The 16,172-nt window shown below is 36.5% G+C and overlaps 1 protein-coding gene and 1 long non-coding RNA gene across 2 annotated transcripts; one reads left to right on the top strand and one right to left on the bottom strand.

The window, feature by feature from the left end:
* The first annotated feature begins 938 nt into the window (after positions 1-938).
* On the top strand, positions 939-3,213 carry LOC126756899 (putative inorganic phosphate cotransporter). The gene is made up of 4 exons (XM_050470393.1): positions 939-1,020; positions 1,296-1,432; positions 1,489-2,568; positions 2,637-3,213. The coding sequence occupies exons 1-4, from the start codon at positions 984-986 to the stop codon at positions 2,790-2,792; spliced, it is 1,410 nt and encodes a 469-aa protein (XP_050326350.1). The 5' UTR covers positions 939-983; the 3' UTR covers positions 2,793-3,213.
* A 7,239-nt stretch (positions 3,214-10,452) lies between these two features.
* LOC126756951 (uncharacterized) lies at positions 10,453-11,362 on the bottom strand. Its single transcript, XR_007666656.1, has 3 exons — positions 11,099-11,362; positions 10,972-11,014; positions 10,453-10,744 (listed from the first exon to the last, which is right to left on the bottom strand). It is a non-coding gene; the product is annotated as an uncharacterized LOC126756951 (long non-coding RNA).
* Between the last annotated feature and the right edge of the window lie 4,810 nt (positions 11,363-16,172).

Below are 16,172 nucleotides of genomic sequence, written 5' to 3'. Positions count from 1 at the left end.
TTGCTGAAAAGCCAAAAGTCACACAAAGCTAAATAATGCATTTTTGTGGTGCAAAAACCAAGAGTTGTCGTCCCATAATTCCGGCCTCTTTTTACGAATAGCTTTACCCAAACGTCGCATAACCCTCACATAATATTACTTGTTGACATTTTAGTCGGTCGAAAGGAATTTGGAGTGTACAAAACTTCGATAATCGAAGACATGTTATTTTCGGCTTCGACTCACCTTTGGCACAATTTTTCGACCGATTGATGGTATATGGTATGTTTCTGAGTCGTAAGCATAGATCCAAGACTCCTCAGACATCGTCAGTAATAATACGTTTCATGGCATACTGGTAGTCGGAGAAAACATTATACACAAACGTTAGCGCGACGTTGTTTTTCGAAAAAACTTAGTGATTTTGGAGCCAATAGCGCTTTTCCTTTTTCAGGCCCAAATTATCTTCCAAAATGGTTTTCACTGATCCTTCCGATATTCCAAAGATGCCAGTAAGATGTTAATCGTCCATTATCAGCATCACGTGATTCGTCGGTAACGAGTTCTCGTTCCTCTTCGAATATGTAGTTTGTATCGAACAAAAACTCTTGCTCGGAGCAAACAATGCACCGAAAGCCTTTTCCAACATTCTGAATGTTTGGGCACCAGAAATTTGGTTCGGTACACTAATTTTCTTCTAGATATTACAAACTAAATGGCAAACTAAATATATTCTGTTCGAGGCATACAAATTATTTTTATTTACAATTTGGAAAAAACGATACTTTTCTATCACCACTGAAAGTATAATTGAATTAAAGTACTTTTTAAGCCACACTAATCATATTGCCGCTGTCCACTCTACTACATATACAAACTATTAAAAAAGCAAAAACGGTTATATGGTTTTCATACTCAATCAGTTCACTTGCTTGGTGGCATTTCAATTAATAAGTTGTGTTTTCGAAACTTTAAGTTCCAGTGTGACTAAAACTGAATATTAAATGGAAAATAAGCAGATAGATGATAGCAAAAATAAAGGTTTGTAGAAACATTCGAAATGCGCTAACTACTTCGAGTGAAAAAAATGTGAATAAATTGTGAAAAGTTCTTGGAACGGAAAATCTGCGTAAGAAATATGCTTAATTTTTGATAAATAACAAAAAAATTACTGTATACTTTTTAAATAAATATTATTTTAAAATAAAAAAATAAAATAAAATAATAAATATTATTTTAAAATATAAAAAAATAAAATAATACATACATATTATTTAAAAATAAAAAAAATATTATGAAATTTCTCCGCATTTTAGCACCGCTCTTCGGCGCTCGTCATGTGCAATGTATTCTATTATTTCTCGGAGCCGCTGCTGCGTTCGCGCAACGCGTAAATCTCTCAGTAGCGATAGTGGCAATGATGGATAAGAATTCCACAAACCCCAATTTTGAGGTAGGAAAACTTAAAAAAATATAATATTTTTTCATAAGCATAATTTTTTACGCAAGGAATACCAATGGTCCGAGCAGACAAAATCCTACCTGCTCAGCAGTTTCTTTTGGGGCTATTTTGTGACACAAATACCGGGCAGTCAGTTGGCGCACAAATTTGGTGGTAAAATAACGCTACTCCTTAGCATAGTACTAAGTGGACTTTTGGCTTTACTCACGCCATTGAGCGTGCGTTTGGGCGATTGGCAACTATTCTTTGCGCTGCGTCTGTGTCAAGGTCTCTTACAGGGTAGCACGTTTGCATCGATGCACACACTACTCTCCAAATGGATACCAGCCGAGGAGCGTAGCTCACTTGGCACCTTTTGCTACAGCGGTATGTCTTTTGGTACTGTGCTGATGATGTTCGTCAGCGGTTGGATTGCCTCTTCCACGTTCGGTTGGCCGGGCATATTCTATTTTGCTGGCTTATTCAGCGTAATTTGGGGTTTCGTTTGGTACTTTGTCGGCGCTAACACACCAAGCGAATGCAAATCAATGACTGAAGCGGAGCGTTTGTATATTGAAGCCGCAATTGCGACAACGGCTAAACCGGAGCATGAGCAGGCAACCATGAAGACACCTTGGTTGAAGATACTCAGCTCTGTGCCTTTCTGGGCGATATTGCTGGCGCAGAGCACCTACGCATGGGGCTATTGGACAATGGGGACACAAATCCCCTCATATATGAAGAGCATACTGGGACAAGATATCCAGAGCAATGCGCTCATGTCCGCAGCGCCTTATCTGGCTGATTTGTTGATGACATTCGTATTTTGTTTTTCAGCCAGTTTGCTGACTAAACGTGGCTACATCAGTGTTAATGTCTGTCGTAAACTGTTTAACACTATCGGATTTTGGGTGCCCATAGTACCGCTTATACTACTCGGCTATATGCGCGCCGATCAGAGTGAGTTGGCACTTGTTTTGCTGATGATTGCTGTTGGTGTGAATTCAGCCGGCAATTTGGGTTTTCTCATCAATCATATTGATTTGTCCCCCAATTTTGCTGGTGTCCTTATGGGCATGGCGAATAGTGCGGCAAATATTATGAGCTTATTGGCCCCACTGGCGGTGGGCTTCATTGTCACAGATGCGGTTCGTATATTTTCTATTTATTATTTACATAGAAAGCTTACTTTTTATTAAACGGCCTGCATTTACAGAAAAATGTGCTGCAGTGGCGTATTGTCTTTTACATTGCCGGCGGCATGTACTTCGTTGGCAATTTATTGTTCATCTTGTTTGGTCAGGCGAAAATACAAGCCTGGAACTATCCTAAAACACAGCATCCACAGCGGGACGAGCGCGTTGGTATTTGACTATAAACTATCAAAATTGAGGCAGAGAGTATGTGAAGACAAGTCTGGCCTTTTTGCCGTTGAAAGCTGCCGTATTTAAGATTATTTTGTAGATGATAAAATAATTGACTTTAGAATTGCGATCGTTGCTGCCTTCAGAAACCTCTATACCTGATTTTAAAAAATTAAAAAAAAAAAAAACTCAAACGAATATTTAGAATCGGTTATGTTAATAAAACTGTTGATAACCATATTGACACATTCTTATCGAAGATAAAAATACAGTTTTGTTCAATGTTCTTTAATTATTTCGTCATAACACAGTATTTGCACAGCAGAAGTGAGCACATTATATCGTGTCAGAGCTAAAAGATTGTAGTAGTTTAATCAATAAGCCACTTCAGACTAATAAAAGTGTTTCCACTTAAGTTGATCCAGGTTACTTATGTGTTATTAAATGTTCGATATAGACTATTAAGAATTTCAAAAAAAAAAAAAAAAAAGTAAGACCTTCAACAAGTCCGCCAAATATAGCAACGTCAACATCAACTGTCATCAATGAAATTCCTGTACTTATAAAGGGCATCACTTTAAGATATAATCGAATAATCGAATGTACTCGGCTATAACTACGATCTACACCAATAAAGAAGAAGAAAAATACATAGGAATATAAACAAGAATAAACGTTAAGCTATAATACCTTTCACAAATACAAAATATTCTTTACAAGAATTTCATTTTGATCGTTTGGTTTGTATATCACGTAATTATATACTACAGTGAATCAATCTGAACAATTTCTTGGCAATTTTTACCATTACCGTTGAAAATAACACCTGCCAAATCGCCTCGAACAGCTGTTTGAGGACGTGAGGGTCGAGAACGACGGGGGCGCTGAACTAGCGCTTCTGGAGACTTAAAGATGAGATTCCTCCATATTATCCTACAACATGCGAAGCCGAAGCCTCCGCCAATTTAATGCTATGTCTAAGGCAAAACGAAACCGATGTCATGCTGATCCAGGAACCGCGGCTGACCAGTAACGGTATCTCTAGATTGAGGACGAATCGTCATAAGTTGCTGGTGACCAACGATCAATTTCAGTAACGCTGATGTGGTGACGGCAAAACTGTAGTGCGACGCCGGAGGTTTTTGGTTAATCTCTGCATACATGGCGCACGACGATGGGGTGAAACCATCTCTCTTTTTGTTGAGGAAGACCTTGGCTGAAGCGTCACCAAGAGGAACCGATGTCATCATTGGTTCCGACGGCAACTCACGACATGCAATCGAGGGCAGATTGGGTACCAATAACAGAGGTGAGTCGCTCTTTGATTTCATTGTTAGTGAAAACCTGTTCATTTGTAATAAGGAAACTCTCCTACATTCGTGACTGCAAGCAGGGAAGAGGTTCCTGATCTCACTCTTACCTGGAATAATTGCCTCACTGATCGCAAACTGGGGTGTCCGTGACGATCACCACTCTATCATCATATGCATATATGGTTCAGTCTATTCGGAGAATGTTTGCCTAGAAAATATTTTAGAAATCCTAGCTTCTGTAAAAAAGTGAAGGGTTGTAATGAGAGCTCTTGGTTCAGGCGCATTCTCGCAAAGAACATCGACTCCGAGGGTTATTTTAAGGTCGTAAATGGGAAATCGGCCCTAAACAGTGAAGATACACTTCGGATGCAACCGGCGGATACAGTGAAATATCTAGGGTCTTATATGGATAGGAAGCTAGAGAGGAAAAAAAGCATCGATTGTTTTATTCTGCTGCAAAAGAATCATTGGGATCTCTCACCGAAAATGGTCCTTTAGCTATACTACACCATAGTCAATCTCATTATGTTCTATGGAGTCTATATGTGGCGGAGGACTCTAGAAAAGAACATCCTTGCAGAGAAACTCGAGAGAGTTTAAGGCACTAAGGTAAGGTCGAGATTGGCGCCATAAGGGTAGCAGTAGATTTACATCTCCAGAGTGCAGCCTTCTTCAATGCCTAATTATAAGACTGGGTTGAATGCCAGGCCACAGCAGAATTGCAAGAAATTGTAAAGCTGATGAGGTAGCAAGGAAAGGCACCCTATTAGCGTTCATGCTGCAAGGTTGGGATTCTTAGCAGTCGCCATCTGATGAAGCTGTATGGAAAATTCTTTCATCTTGACTATCCCGCACTTGGGAGGTCAAGACTGAAACACTTAGGAGCGCATACCTTCAGACATCCCACCGAATTGTCAAGAGTGAAACGCCAGTGCATATTTGTATTGACTACTAAGCGTTTTGCTAATTTATAAGCTCGAACACAGGAGTTCTTCTTTTCTATGGCTTCATCTAACCTAAGTTAACATAGTATTTTTTGCCGACAGTAGTATGTGTTGAAATGTGGCATGAGGCTCCCTGTAGTTATAATTGATTTATTTGCTTTTCTTTACAATATTTCCAAGCGTACATATCCGAAAAAGCAAAATTGACAAAAACATAGAAATAGTAAAAATATTTGTTTTGATTTTTAGCATACTTTTTTTTACTTCGCAAAAGTTCTGAAATCTCAGAAGGTAATATGGTTAAATACAATGAGCTAACAAGCGATGCTATAAGTGGTGAGAGAGCAGGTGAGTTCAAGCGCTGACTTCTTCTGAGATCTTTTCTCAGCAGAATTTATCAAAATATGCAGCGCGGCTACAACTTGATCTTTGAGCCAAAAATATCTCATCCTTAAAATAACCAAAACTATCAACAGAGAGAGAGATTTCGAAGTCAGCCATGGATAAAGAAATTCCTGGATGTTTTTTAAGAAAAAATAAACTTTCACGCATGAAGAGGAATGACAAAAAAAAGATCTAAAAGACTATGAAAAGCATCTATTTTTACAAAATCCTTAGCAAATTTCGCGCGGTTTTAATCCGAAGATTTTGTTTATTAATCTTGCCGTATAAAGTTAATAAGACTCTTAAATCATGCTCTTAAATTTCTTCTTCTACATAAGTCAAAAAGGTTCCATCAGCTTCCCTTCGAATTTATTTAATATTCTGATTTCGCTTCCTTCAAATATTGAGTCCTCTATTACAGGAAAGTAGGTCAATATAAAAAAGCAGAAACAAATATTAAAAAAAAAATTAAATATTTTCATCTTTCAGCCACTTACCAAACTGTTTTGAATATCCCGCCTCTCGTACTCCCTTAGCAGTTCTTGTGAAAGTTTGAAGCCGGGCAATCTGATCGGGTGTCCGAAGTTGGTGGGATAGCGAAAATTGGTAAAACTTGCTTGGCGTCTTTCAAATGGCATGTTCAATATTTTTTGCTTCAAAAAATAGTTTTTAAAAATAAAATTTTGACATTTTTTTTGTGGAAAAACTGAAGGCAGCTGAAAACTGATTTTCAAATCGCAGTTTTTTCATGGATGATACAAACATTTGCGGTAGTTTGTATACTAAGTTAAATTAATTGTCTGTATTGAGAGTATTTTAAGCTAGATACCAACAAACACCACCTTGAATAGGCGAAATTCCGAAACTTTTTTATAAATTTCATTTTCAAAATTCTAAATATTTTTTTTCTGAGCAAACGTACACAAATAAAATTCTCTCAAAGCGTAATCAAAATTTTTTGTTGTGCTTCGTTGTAAATATTTGGCTACAACTAACTGTTCATTCCGCTGTGGCCAACATGCAGTCGATCGGCTTGGAGATAATGCGCAATGGAAGGCGCTACAATGTTTTAAAGCTCTTGCGGTGAGTCTGCACTTTCACAATTAAAGAATTCAGTTGCTAAATCGCAAAAAACTTTGCCACAGCGAACAAATCTGGGGCAACCGCATACATAGATTGGGCAGAAAATCGGTATGATCTGCACAAAAGAACGGTATTACTTTGAAAATTGTTTTTTGTTTGCTTAACAGGATCGCAAAGAGCTCGCGGATATCTACCGAAAATTGGAGAAAAAGAAAATGAAACTCGAGAAGCAGATCTATCTGATTGAATATGAGATACACAAATTCGAAGAGTTGGCGAAATGTAATCGGCGCAAAACGCTAAAAGTAAATTTTAAGAAAAGTGGAGTGTCAGTCCTTCAAGGTCTTTAGTAGAAAGATGTTTATTGTTAGGTTTTTTAGTGTCAATGTTTATGAATTTTTGTGAAGAAATTAACGGGGTTATGTAATTTGAGAATTTTGCAAAACAACTTAATCGATGCAAATAATTTTGGTGAGTTGTTTTGACAAAAATCTCTTATTTTCTTAACAATTCTATATATGTTTACGTATGCGTTTTGAAATATAAATTATGGTCACTTTAGAAAGTGTTTAAGCGCATGTAATCATCGTTTGTTTAATGCCTAGTAATAAATTTGATTATATTACAATATTTTCCCATATGGTGTTTCTGACTTGGAATTAAATAAGCAGTTTTCATAGCCTTCGCTTATACCTGTATATCGAAATTCGCACATTTATCCTTTTCTTACCGAATATGTGAAAGAATCTTACCCTTTGCACAAGATCCTATTTGTTTCGGTGGACTCTACCGATTTTCTTCTAAAAAACCTTAGATTAAAACTTTAGCTATGAAGAGTGAGTCCCTACCCACAAGAAGTAACCGTGAGAGTTTACCGTTAGACGGCTCAAACGACAGACTGAATTGGGGCTGGTGTAGGAGAACGTCATACCAAGCTATCAGTGCACATGGGCAGGTTTCTAAGCATGTTATTGAGACGTGCACAGTTTACTCCAAAGAGAAACTATCACGGATAACAGCTGGGTTGTGTAAAAATCGACTTCTCCGAATTTACGACTTTTCCATAAGTCTAGATCTGTTATAAGCCTGACCGTCCATCTGCCGCGACTTTCATTGTCCCATCTTCGTTGTCATATCGTTATTGTATCTTTTCATATTTGTTGTATTGCGCTCTTGTTATTGCCGCATGATTTCTTTAGTTCCCACAGCTTTTTCCTTTCATATGCTAGAAGGTCAATTGGGGCATTGCCGCTTATAACTAATATTGCATCGCCTGATACTGTTCGGTAGGCTGATACAAATCTGACGGCTGCGGTGCGGTACACTCTGGCCACTACCTTACGCCGGTTTTACTTTTTAAGCGCGTCTGCCCAAATTTTGGCTCTGTATAATAAGACGCTGGTTGTCGTCGACATTAGGAGTTTTCTCTTTTCTTGGCTGGGGCCTCCTATATTGGCCATTAATCGGCTCAGTTGAGAGGTGATCTTCGCTGCCTTACCTGCGGCGTGCTGGATTTGTACCCAGAAGGTTAGTCTGGGGTTACTTTTCTAAGTTGCTAAGATAGTCCTTAATTATTATGCGAAATATGAGAGCGATCTTTCATCCAGTTTGTTTACAGCAACTGCTTAAGTCGATACACCTCAGTAGGGAGTTGCGATTTTTACAATGAACAAAACATCGAAAAAAGAATCTGTCTCAAATTTTGTATTTCTAAACAAATTTCGTGTGTGGAAACGTTACAAACGTTAAAAAAGGCTTTTGGTCATTCAGTTTTATCAATCAAAAACACAATCCTTTGAGTGATAAAAAAGTCTTCAAAGATGGTCGAGAGATCGTTGAAGACATGCCTCGTTCTGGACGACCTGCGACGTCTTCAACTGCTGAACATATTAAAAAAGTTAAGGGTATAATGCTTGAAAATCGTAAGGCAAGTGTCTCGCGAGTCCGTTCCAGTGATTTTGGTGAATATTTTGCGTATGAAACGCGTTCTTTTGCTCGACTCGTCCCTATAAAGCTGATTTTTTTTTTAAATCTCATCGTTTTTTTGATACTTGTAGTTTGGTGAACCATGAATTTATTCCGGAGGAACAAACGGTCAATAAAGAGTTCTATTTGGCCATATTAAGGCGTATGCGTGAGAACAACCGTTGAAAACGACCAGGATTGTAGAAGAACAATTCATGGATTTTACACGATGATAATGCATAATCGCAGCGAGCCATGATTGTGACCGAATTTATAACCAAAAACGCAATATCACGAATCAACCACCGTAGTCATCAGAGTTTGCTCTATGTGATTTTTTCTTGTTCCCCAAAGTGAAGTGTCCGCTTCGTGGAACCCGTTTTCAGTCAATCGAAAAGATAAAATCAAATTCGCTGAAGGCCGTCCTAAAAAGCTCTTATGAGAAGTGCTTCACGGAATGGAAAACTTGTTCTTGTAAAACGCCGCCATTTATTTAAATAGTATATACTCGCAATGTCTTTGGTACAGACTTTTTTTCGGTTTCATTCACAGAGAAGGACCAGATCACTGTAGCAGTGAAGGACCTTATGAAAATAATTTATTATTTTTTCCAAAAATTTTGCTGTATTATTTTAAAATACACTCCATATATATATACTATATATAGACCCTTTCAAACAATCCATAAAATATGTTTTTACTTATCAAAATTTTCCTTTTTTTAGTCCTGCCCCTTCAGAATAAGTTTAAGAATGATGGTAGTCATTGCTCTGTTGGTGTCTGCTGTCGACTTACATAGGTGGTCAGAAAAATGGCAAAAGTTTCTGAACTTTGTCTGCTAAAGACGTGCATTATAACTATCCCATCCCGAAAGCTATTAAGGGGTTATTCTGGTCTAGGTGCATGAATTTTAGGCATTTTTTAAAACTAAGATAAAAAAAAAATCCATCCATCCATTTTTTATATGTGTTTTATTGACATTTTAATAATATAAAAAAATTGCAAAAAAAAAACCAAAATTCGTCGAGATACGGGCCGGTGGAGTGGGGGCTTCAAAAAAACGGTGCGTCCTGGTTGACGTCATTTCAACCCTTGTAGAAATCTAAAACACAAAAAACAAGAAGATTCTTCATTAGTAAGGATATCGTTATCGGGTTGACCATTTTCAAAAAAAAAAAAAAAAAAAAAAAACAAAACGGCGTCGACTTGAAAAAAAAAATTTAGTTTGACCCGATTTTTTCGACCATTTCGAATTTTTTAAAAATACTTCAAATCAAAAGTTTTGGAAATCCAAAGCAGACACGATAGAGCATTGTATAAAGAAGATACATACCAAATTTTAAAGGAATCGGTTCAGTAGAACTTGAGATATCATGTTAACCACCTCAAAAAAAGTAGTTTCGAGAAAAACGTGTTTAAAGTTTAGGAGACAATTCTAATGAACACGGACGCCACGTCACAAAACCAGCTGTATCTCCGAAAATAAGTCGAATTTTGAAAAGTCCTTCCAAGGTCATATTTTTGAAAGTCTAAACTTTCAAAATATGCAAAAAAAAATCGATTTTTTCAAAATCCTAGACCAGAATACCCCCTTAATAAAAGAAGCTGGGTATCAGCGATAAAACCTAACTATATAATCTTAGAGCATCCAAAAATGTAAAGAAAAAATAATTTCGAAACGGAAGACATTCGATGAAAATGTTTTGCTTGCAATTGAAAGTATATTAAGGCTCTAACATAACGTCGGCTGGAGAGTTTATGTGGTAAGACTCGAACCTTACTTAAGAGGATTTTATATTTATAGTGGTTTTATATTGTCTGTCAGCAAGAACTCAGCAACAGATTATTATGGCATTATGGGTTCCTTTTTAGTCAAACATTTACAAGATGAAACGAAATCTTTTTATCTATGTTATCTTTTTATTTACGATCTGTTTATATATAGTGTATTTCTTCAGTTATTAAATTATGTTTACGGGTTTACTCTCTTTGGATTTCATACATATGTAGCTACTCACTTTGCAATCTTCAAAAGGCAACAATAATTTATTACTATAATATATCTAATAATTTTATTAACACACAAATAATTTAAAACAAAATACACATTAGGATCTAACACTATGCAACACGTAAAATTACGATAAAAATACTGCTGCGTTAACCATTCTCCAAGTTATGTATTTCACGTTCCATATTGTATATAGTCTTCTCTAGTTTAATTTCCTGCCGCTCTAATAGTCTGTACCATTTGAGAAGCATTTTACGTTCCTGAAAAGAAAATATACAAAATAAAATTTAATGAATTTAAAATTTTTTTGGTTAGGGTGGTGTTACGTATTTCCCAGAAACCTACAGAATTAGTTTCACTATTCTAAAATTGAACTTAAGGTACATTTAAGAGAACATCGTTAAAATTTTTCACTATTCCCTTTACAAAAAACCTTATAGCAAACTGACACACCCTAATGCACATGGCAGCAGCGGTGTATACTTACTTTCTCAGCAAACTGTCCGCGCTTGCAGCCCCAAATGTGTTCGCTGTAGTAAAAAAAATAGTTGTTTTACTTTTGTTACATATTTTATTCTAATATTTGTAATTAATCATTATTTTCTCTCACTCACCGCAGCAATTCGAGCACAGTGGTATTGTTGAATCGTTTATCTTTAAGCTGCAGTCCAATCGATTTCATGTCAGCTGATGAGCAACTTTTACTTTCAACGTCTCAGTTAACTTAATCTAACGAGGAATGTCTCTGAAATGTAGTTCAGAGTTTGCATACAATTTGCAAATAATCGCTCCTTAATTGCACTTAAAATTTAGATTTCACTAAAATTTTGCTGAAATATTTGTATTTTTATTATTTACAGCCAGCTCTGTTGACAGAATTCCATAAATATTCATGTGAGTGAAATAAAAACCATTACTCATTTGTGTAATTCGTTTATACATTTTAGGGGAAAGTCAAAGTTTATTGAGTACAAAGTTACAACGTTGTGTAAGCTGACTCTTTTTGATAGCTGAGTGGCGTGACCTTGTTTTATAGGCCTGTATGTTGGTACAGTCCTCGGAAGGTAGTAATCTAGTTGTATATCTCGTACAGCTCATCTTTTCACAAACTGCGGTACTCACCGTTGTCAATCCGCAAAGAACCATAAATCTTCCGCAGAACCTTTCTCGTGAAAACTCGTAACATCGACTCATCAGGTGTTGTCATCGTCCATGCCTCTGCACCATGAGTGAGTTTGGCTTTTGTTCGTCTACAGAGAACTTTACTACTCAATTGCCTACTCAGTTCAAAGTAGCACCTGTTGGTAGGAGTAATTCTGCGTTGGATTTCGAGGGTGACATTGTTGTTTCTGTTAATGCTGGTTCCAAGATAGACGAAATTATCTACGACTTCGAAGTTATGATTGCCAACACTGACGTGGGAGCCAAGTCGCGAGTGCAATGCCTGTTTGTTTGATGACATGCGATATTCCGTTTTGCGCTCGTTCACCACCAGACACATTTGCTTCACTTTCTTGTCCAATCTGGAGAAAGCAGAACTAATGGTGCGGTTGTTATGGCCAATGATGTCGATGTCATCAGCGAGCAGTTGTATACTCTTATAGAAGATGTAACCTTTTATATTCAGATATGCGGCTCAAATTATTTTCTCCAGGATTGAATTGAAGAAGTCGTCAAAGAATAAAATCATAACTCCTGATCGAGTTTCGAAAATAAAATAGTATTTGCTCTCAAGTAGTGCTTGAGCGTTGTTCATACCCATGCCTGACACGCAATAAATCTCAACCATCTTCAAAATTCCCTTTTACTATAGGTCTACATACATATGAGAATGGCATTAGAAGAGCAATTGGGAAATGAAATGACATGGATAAGCAACCATAGTACGAGTGTAGAATTTAAACATAACCGCCGTTAAAATTCGTTTAAGAGAATATACATATATTCAAATAAAAGTTGAATACCAAATATTTGTTTACCGTTATTAATATGAAATATCTTAGTCCCTTGTTCCCATAAACGATCTTCAGGAGGAGCTCCAAAAAGTGTTGCACCGACAGTCAGGTCTGCGAAACGGGAACGTATCTTTTTACCATGCATAGGACTGTCAACTCGGCAGAACTCTGCCACTAAAACAACAACAACAAATCTAGGAAGTCCAAAAGGTATCTGGCGGTGAGGTATGATCGGTCTAGCCGTTTCAGAGCAATTTTGTGCAGCTTAAAATTTTGGCAGCCGAATACACTAAGTTAAAAATTCTCACAGATACGCTCATAAGCCCTAATCTAATACAATTAAATTTCAAATCCGATCGTTATAACGATTTTGGAACAAAATAAATTATCTCTAATATTTCTAGTATCATATACCACCACAGCTCTTTATGATTGCTACAAAAAAAATCTCTACATACATATATGGTACACCATTTTGCATAAATTACATTCCATAATTAAATAACACTATTTTAGTGATACATTCAAGCTCACACACATGTTTTATCTTTTGTAGGATTTGAAGCCATGAAATGTTCATGTGAAACTGAAATGAAGCACACGAGTGCACGCTCACAACTAATTGTGTCGAATAACAATTTAATTAAATGTAAGGCTTATCAAATTATTATAATCGATAATAGAATTTCGAAAATACCAACACATGCAAATACAATATCATTGAAATTCAAATCGAACTGTTGTCATGCACACAGCACGTTGCAAAGTTCATTAGGGTGAGCCAAAAAACTAAGCAATCGAAATTATGGGTTAAAATTTACCTATATACAGATGGTATTTTAACTGAAAATATATTATTTTATTTGTTTTTTATATGGGAAACTTTGAATGCTCACCGATATCTTTTAAAATTGGAAAATCCATATGAAGAAAGTGAAACTTCTGAAGGTAGAAAAGAAGGTGACAATAAAAACAAGGTTTATGCTAATTGTACTCAAAATATTTCTTCTTCTTCTTAATTGGCATAGATACCGCTTACGCGATTATAGCCGAGTTAACAACAGCGCGCCAGTCGTTTCTTCTTTTCGCTACGTGGCGCCAATTGGATATTCCAAGCGTAGTCAGGTCCTTCTCCACTTGGTCCTTCCAACGGAGTGGAGATCTTCCTCTTCCTCTGCTTCCCCCGGCGGGTACAGCGTCGAATACTTTCTGAGCTGGAGTGTTTTCATCCATTCGGACAACATGACCTAGCCAGCGTAGCCGCTGTCTTTTAATTCGCTGAACTATGTCAATGTCGTCATATATCTCGTACAGCTCATCGTTCCATCGAATGCGATATTCGCCGTGGCCAACGCGCAAAGGACCATAAATCTTTCGCAGAACTTTTCTCACGAAAACTCGCAACGTCGACTCATCAGTTGTTGACATCGTCCAAGCCTCTGCACCATAGAGCAGGACGGGAATTATGAGTGACTTATAGAGTTTGGTTTTTGTTTGTCGAGAGAGGACTTTGCTTCTCAATTGCCTACTCAGTTCGAAGTAGCACCTGTTGGCAAGAGTTATCCTGCGTTGGATTTCTAGGCTGACATTGTTGGTGGTGTTTACGCTGGTTCCAAGATAGACGAAATATTTCTATGCTGATAAATATTTCAAATTCGTTTCAGTTCATATGTATATATCTTGAATTTATTTATCGACATTTTTGTATTATTACACATTTTGAAACATTTATCAATCTTCATGAAGAATATTTTTAATTTTCAAACCCTGAATTTCATAAAACGGATTTCATAACGCTTTTTTAATATATTTAAATGTCTTGTTAAATGTCTTTGATTATACCACTTCGCTGGGAGTATTTTGTCATCTTATTTATTTATTTTAAAATAAAAACATTTAAAACAGGTGGCAACCCGTCAAATATTTCTAAATTAAGAAAGGGCTAAGTTCGAGTACAACCGAATGTTTTCTACTCTTGCAACTTGCAGGAATCAAAGCCAGGGAAATACCTTAAGTTGTAAAACGTCAACGAGAGGATCGAAATACAAGCTCATACATACCGCCATATTCAACAACAGTTTTGTTAGAAAAACGAAAAGCATTGTACTATATCTAGTATATGAGAGTTGTGGTAGTATCGACCACATACTAAACAAAATGTTCGCTGAGATTCATTAAGGTTTCGGTTACCACTAGATGAGCTCGGGGTAAGTTTCCTACTAGTTCCTTTCACTGCACGCTTGCCACATGGCTAGAGCCATAACACACTATAAGGAGCTGATGTTGTGCTAATTAATACAACTATTTGAAGCCATGCAGTTTCATAAAATGGAGCCTTTACAGATATAATTCATTTCATTATTGCTATAGAAAAACACACACACACACATTAAAGTGAATTTTTTTATTTACGTAAAATACTATTTTAACATATGTATAATATATGTATATACAAGGTGTTTTCCAAAGTAAACAGGACTTACATGGGCAAATGCATTTTCCGAAAAGGAAGAAGTCGCACGATGCCATATCAGGTGAATACGGGGAGTGGTTAGGTTAATGGTTAAAATGTGATTTTTGGTCAAATAATCGGTCACATGATGGCTTTCGAAGGTTGGGTTCAGATCAATTTTTGGTCGTCAGTCAATTTGTGCGGAACAAACCGTGCACACCCCTTTCGTAAGCCCAAATGTTCGTTCGAATTACGATAAATCGATGTTTTGGAGATGTTCAATTTCATTTCCATGAATTCCAATGATGATTTCTGCTGATTTTTGATGAATACACGCACAGTTTCGATGGAATTTCCGGTGATCACGGATTTTGATTGGCCCACATGTTGATCGTCATTTATGTCCTTTCGACCACTTTGACACTTAAATCGTTGAAGTCACTGAAATTCTCACTGGACAATCGATAAAGATAGCAGATTCTAAAGCCCTAGTCGACATATAGATGGCGTCACCAGAAGACGCTAGATTCAAAAAGTCCTGTATTCTTTGGAAAAAACCTTGTATTATACATATTTACAACGGTATTAAAATTACTTGTCTCAAAATATTTAACTTTATGAAAATGTTTATTTGAATTTATTTCCCGGAAACCTTTGCATTTATTTAATTAATTTCCAACAAAGTTTGGGTTTTCAGAAGTATTTGTGTATATGTGTTTAGAATAAGCTTCACAGGTTTTTTAAAGCTGGGAATTGCCAGCAGTTGGACACATAGAGAAGTGTATTTGCTCGAGGAAAATTTTCCAATTTTATTAAAATCTCAATTAAGGTTAAAAAGATAATAAAATACAGCAAATTGTTTTAAGTGGCGTTAGAAATTATATAGGGTGTTATTTTGGAGGAAAATCATTTCGCGAAGGAGTAACAAAACACCGCAATACGCAAAAGTTCCTGGATTATTATTATTTTTCAAAATTCACTTTCTGAATAATAAACTTTGAGATCATTTCATATATATTTCGGTTCGGACAACCGCTGTGGTGCAAAATTTCAACGATGTGACCTCAAAATATATTCAAACACTAAAGAGCATAAAATTTGGAAACCTATACTCGTAAAACGGGTTTCTTTTATATTTTATAATTCGTCGAAAATAAACTTTTGAAATAAAAGCTCATTACCTTTACTTAATGCTTAAATGTAACCTCCATCCTGACATCAAGGCACTGAATAAAAGGAATGTGGCGGCTCCAGTATGCAGATGGATTGAAGCTTTATTGC

This window comes from Bactrocera neohumeralis, chromosome 4 (genome assembly GCF_024586455.1).
Source record: "Bactrocera neohumeralis isolate Rockhampton chromosome 4, APGP_CSIRO_Bneo_wtdbg2-racon-allhic-juicebox.fasta_v2, whole genome shotgun sequence".
In the NCBI taxonomy this organism is placed as follows: Eukaryota; Metazoa; Arthropoda; class Insecta; order Diptera; family Tephritidae; genus Bactrocera; species Bactrocera neohumeralis.
The sequence above is the reverse complement of the archived record's forward strand: the minus strand, read 5'-3'. Positions and strand labels throughout refer to the sequence as shown.

Coding starts and splice junctions, on each gene's coding strand:
- LOC126756899 (XM_050470393.1), top strand. CDS start 984: ATGGAAAATAAGCAGATAGATGATAGCAAAAATAAAG. Junction 1,433..1,488: donor CCACAAACCCCAATTTTGAG/GTAGGAAAACTT, acceptor TTTTTACGCAAG/GAATACCAATGGTCCGAGCA. Junction 2,569..2,636: donor GCTTCATTGTCACAGATGCG/GTTCGTATATTT, acceptor CTGCATTTACAG/AAAAATGTGCTGCAGTGGCG.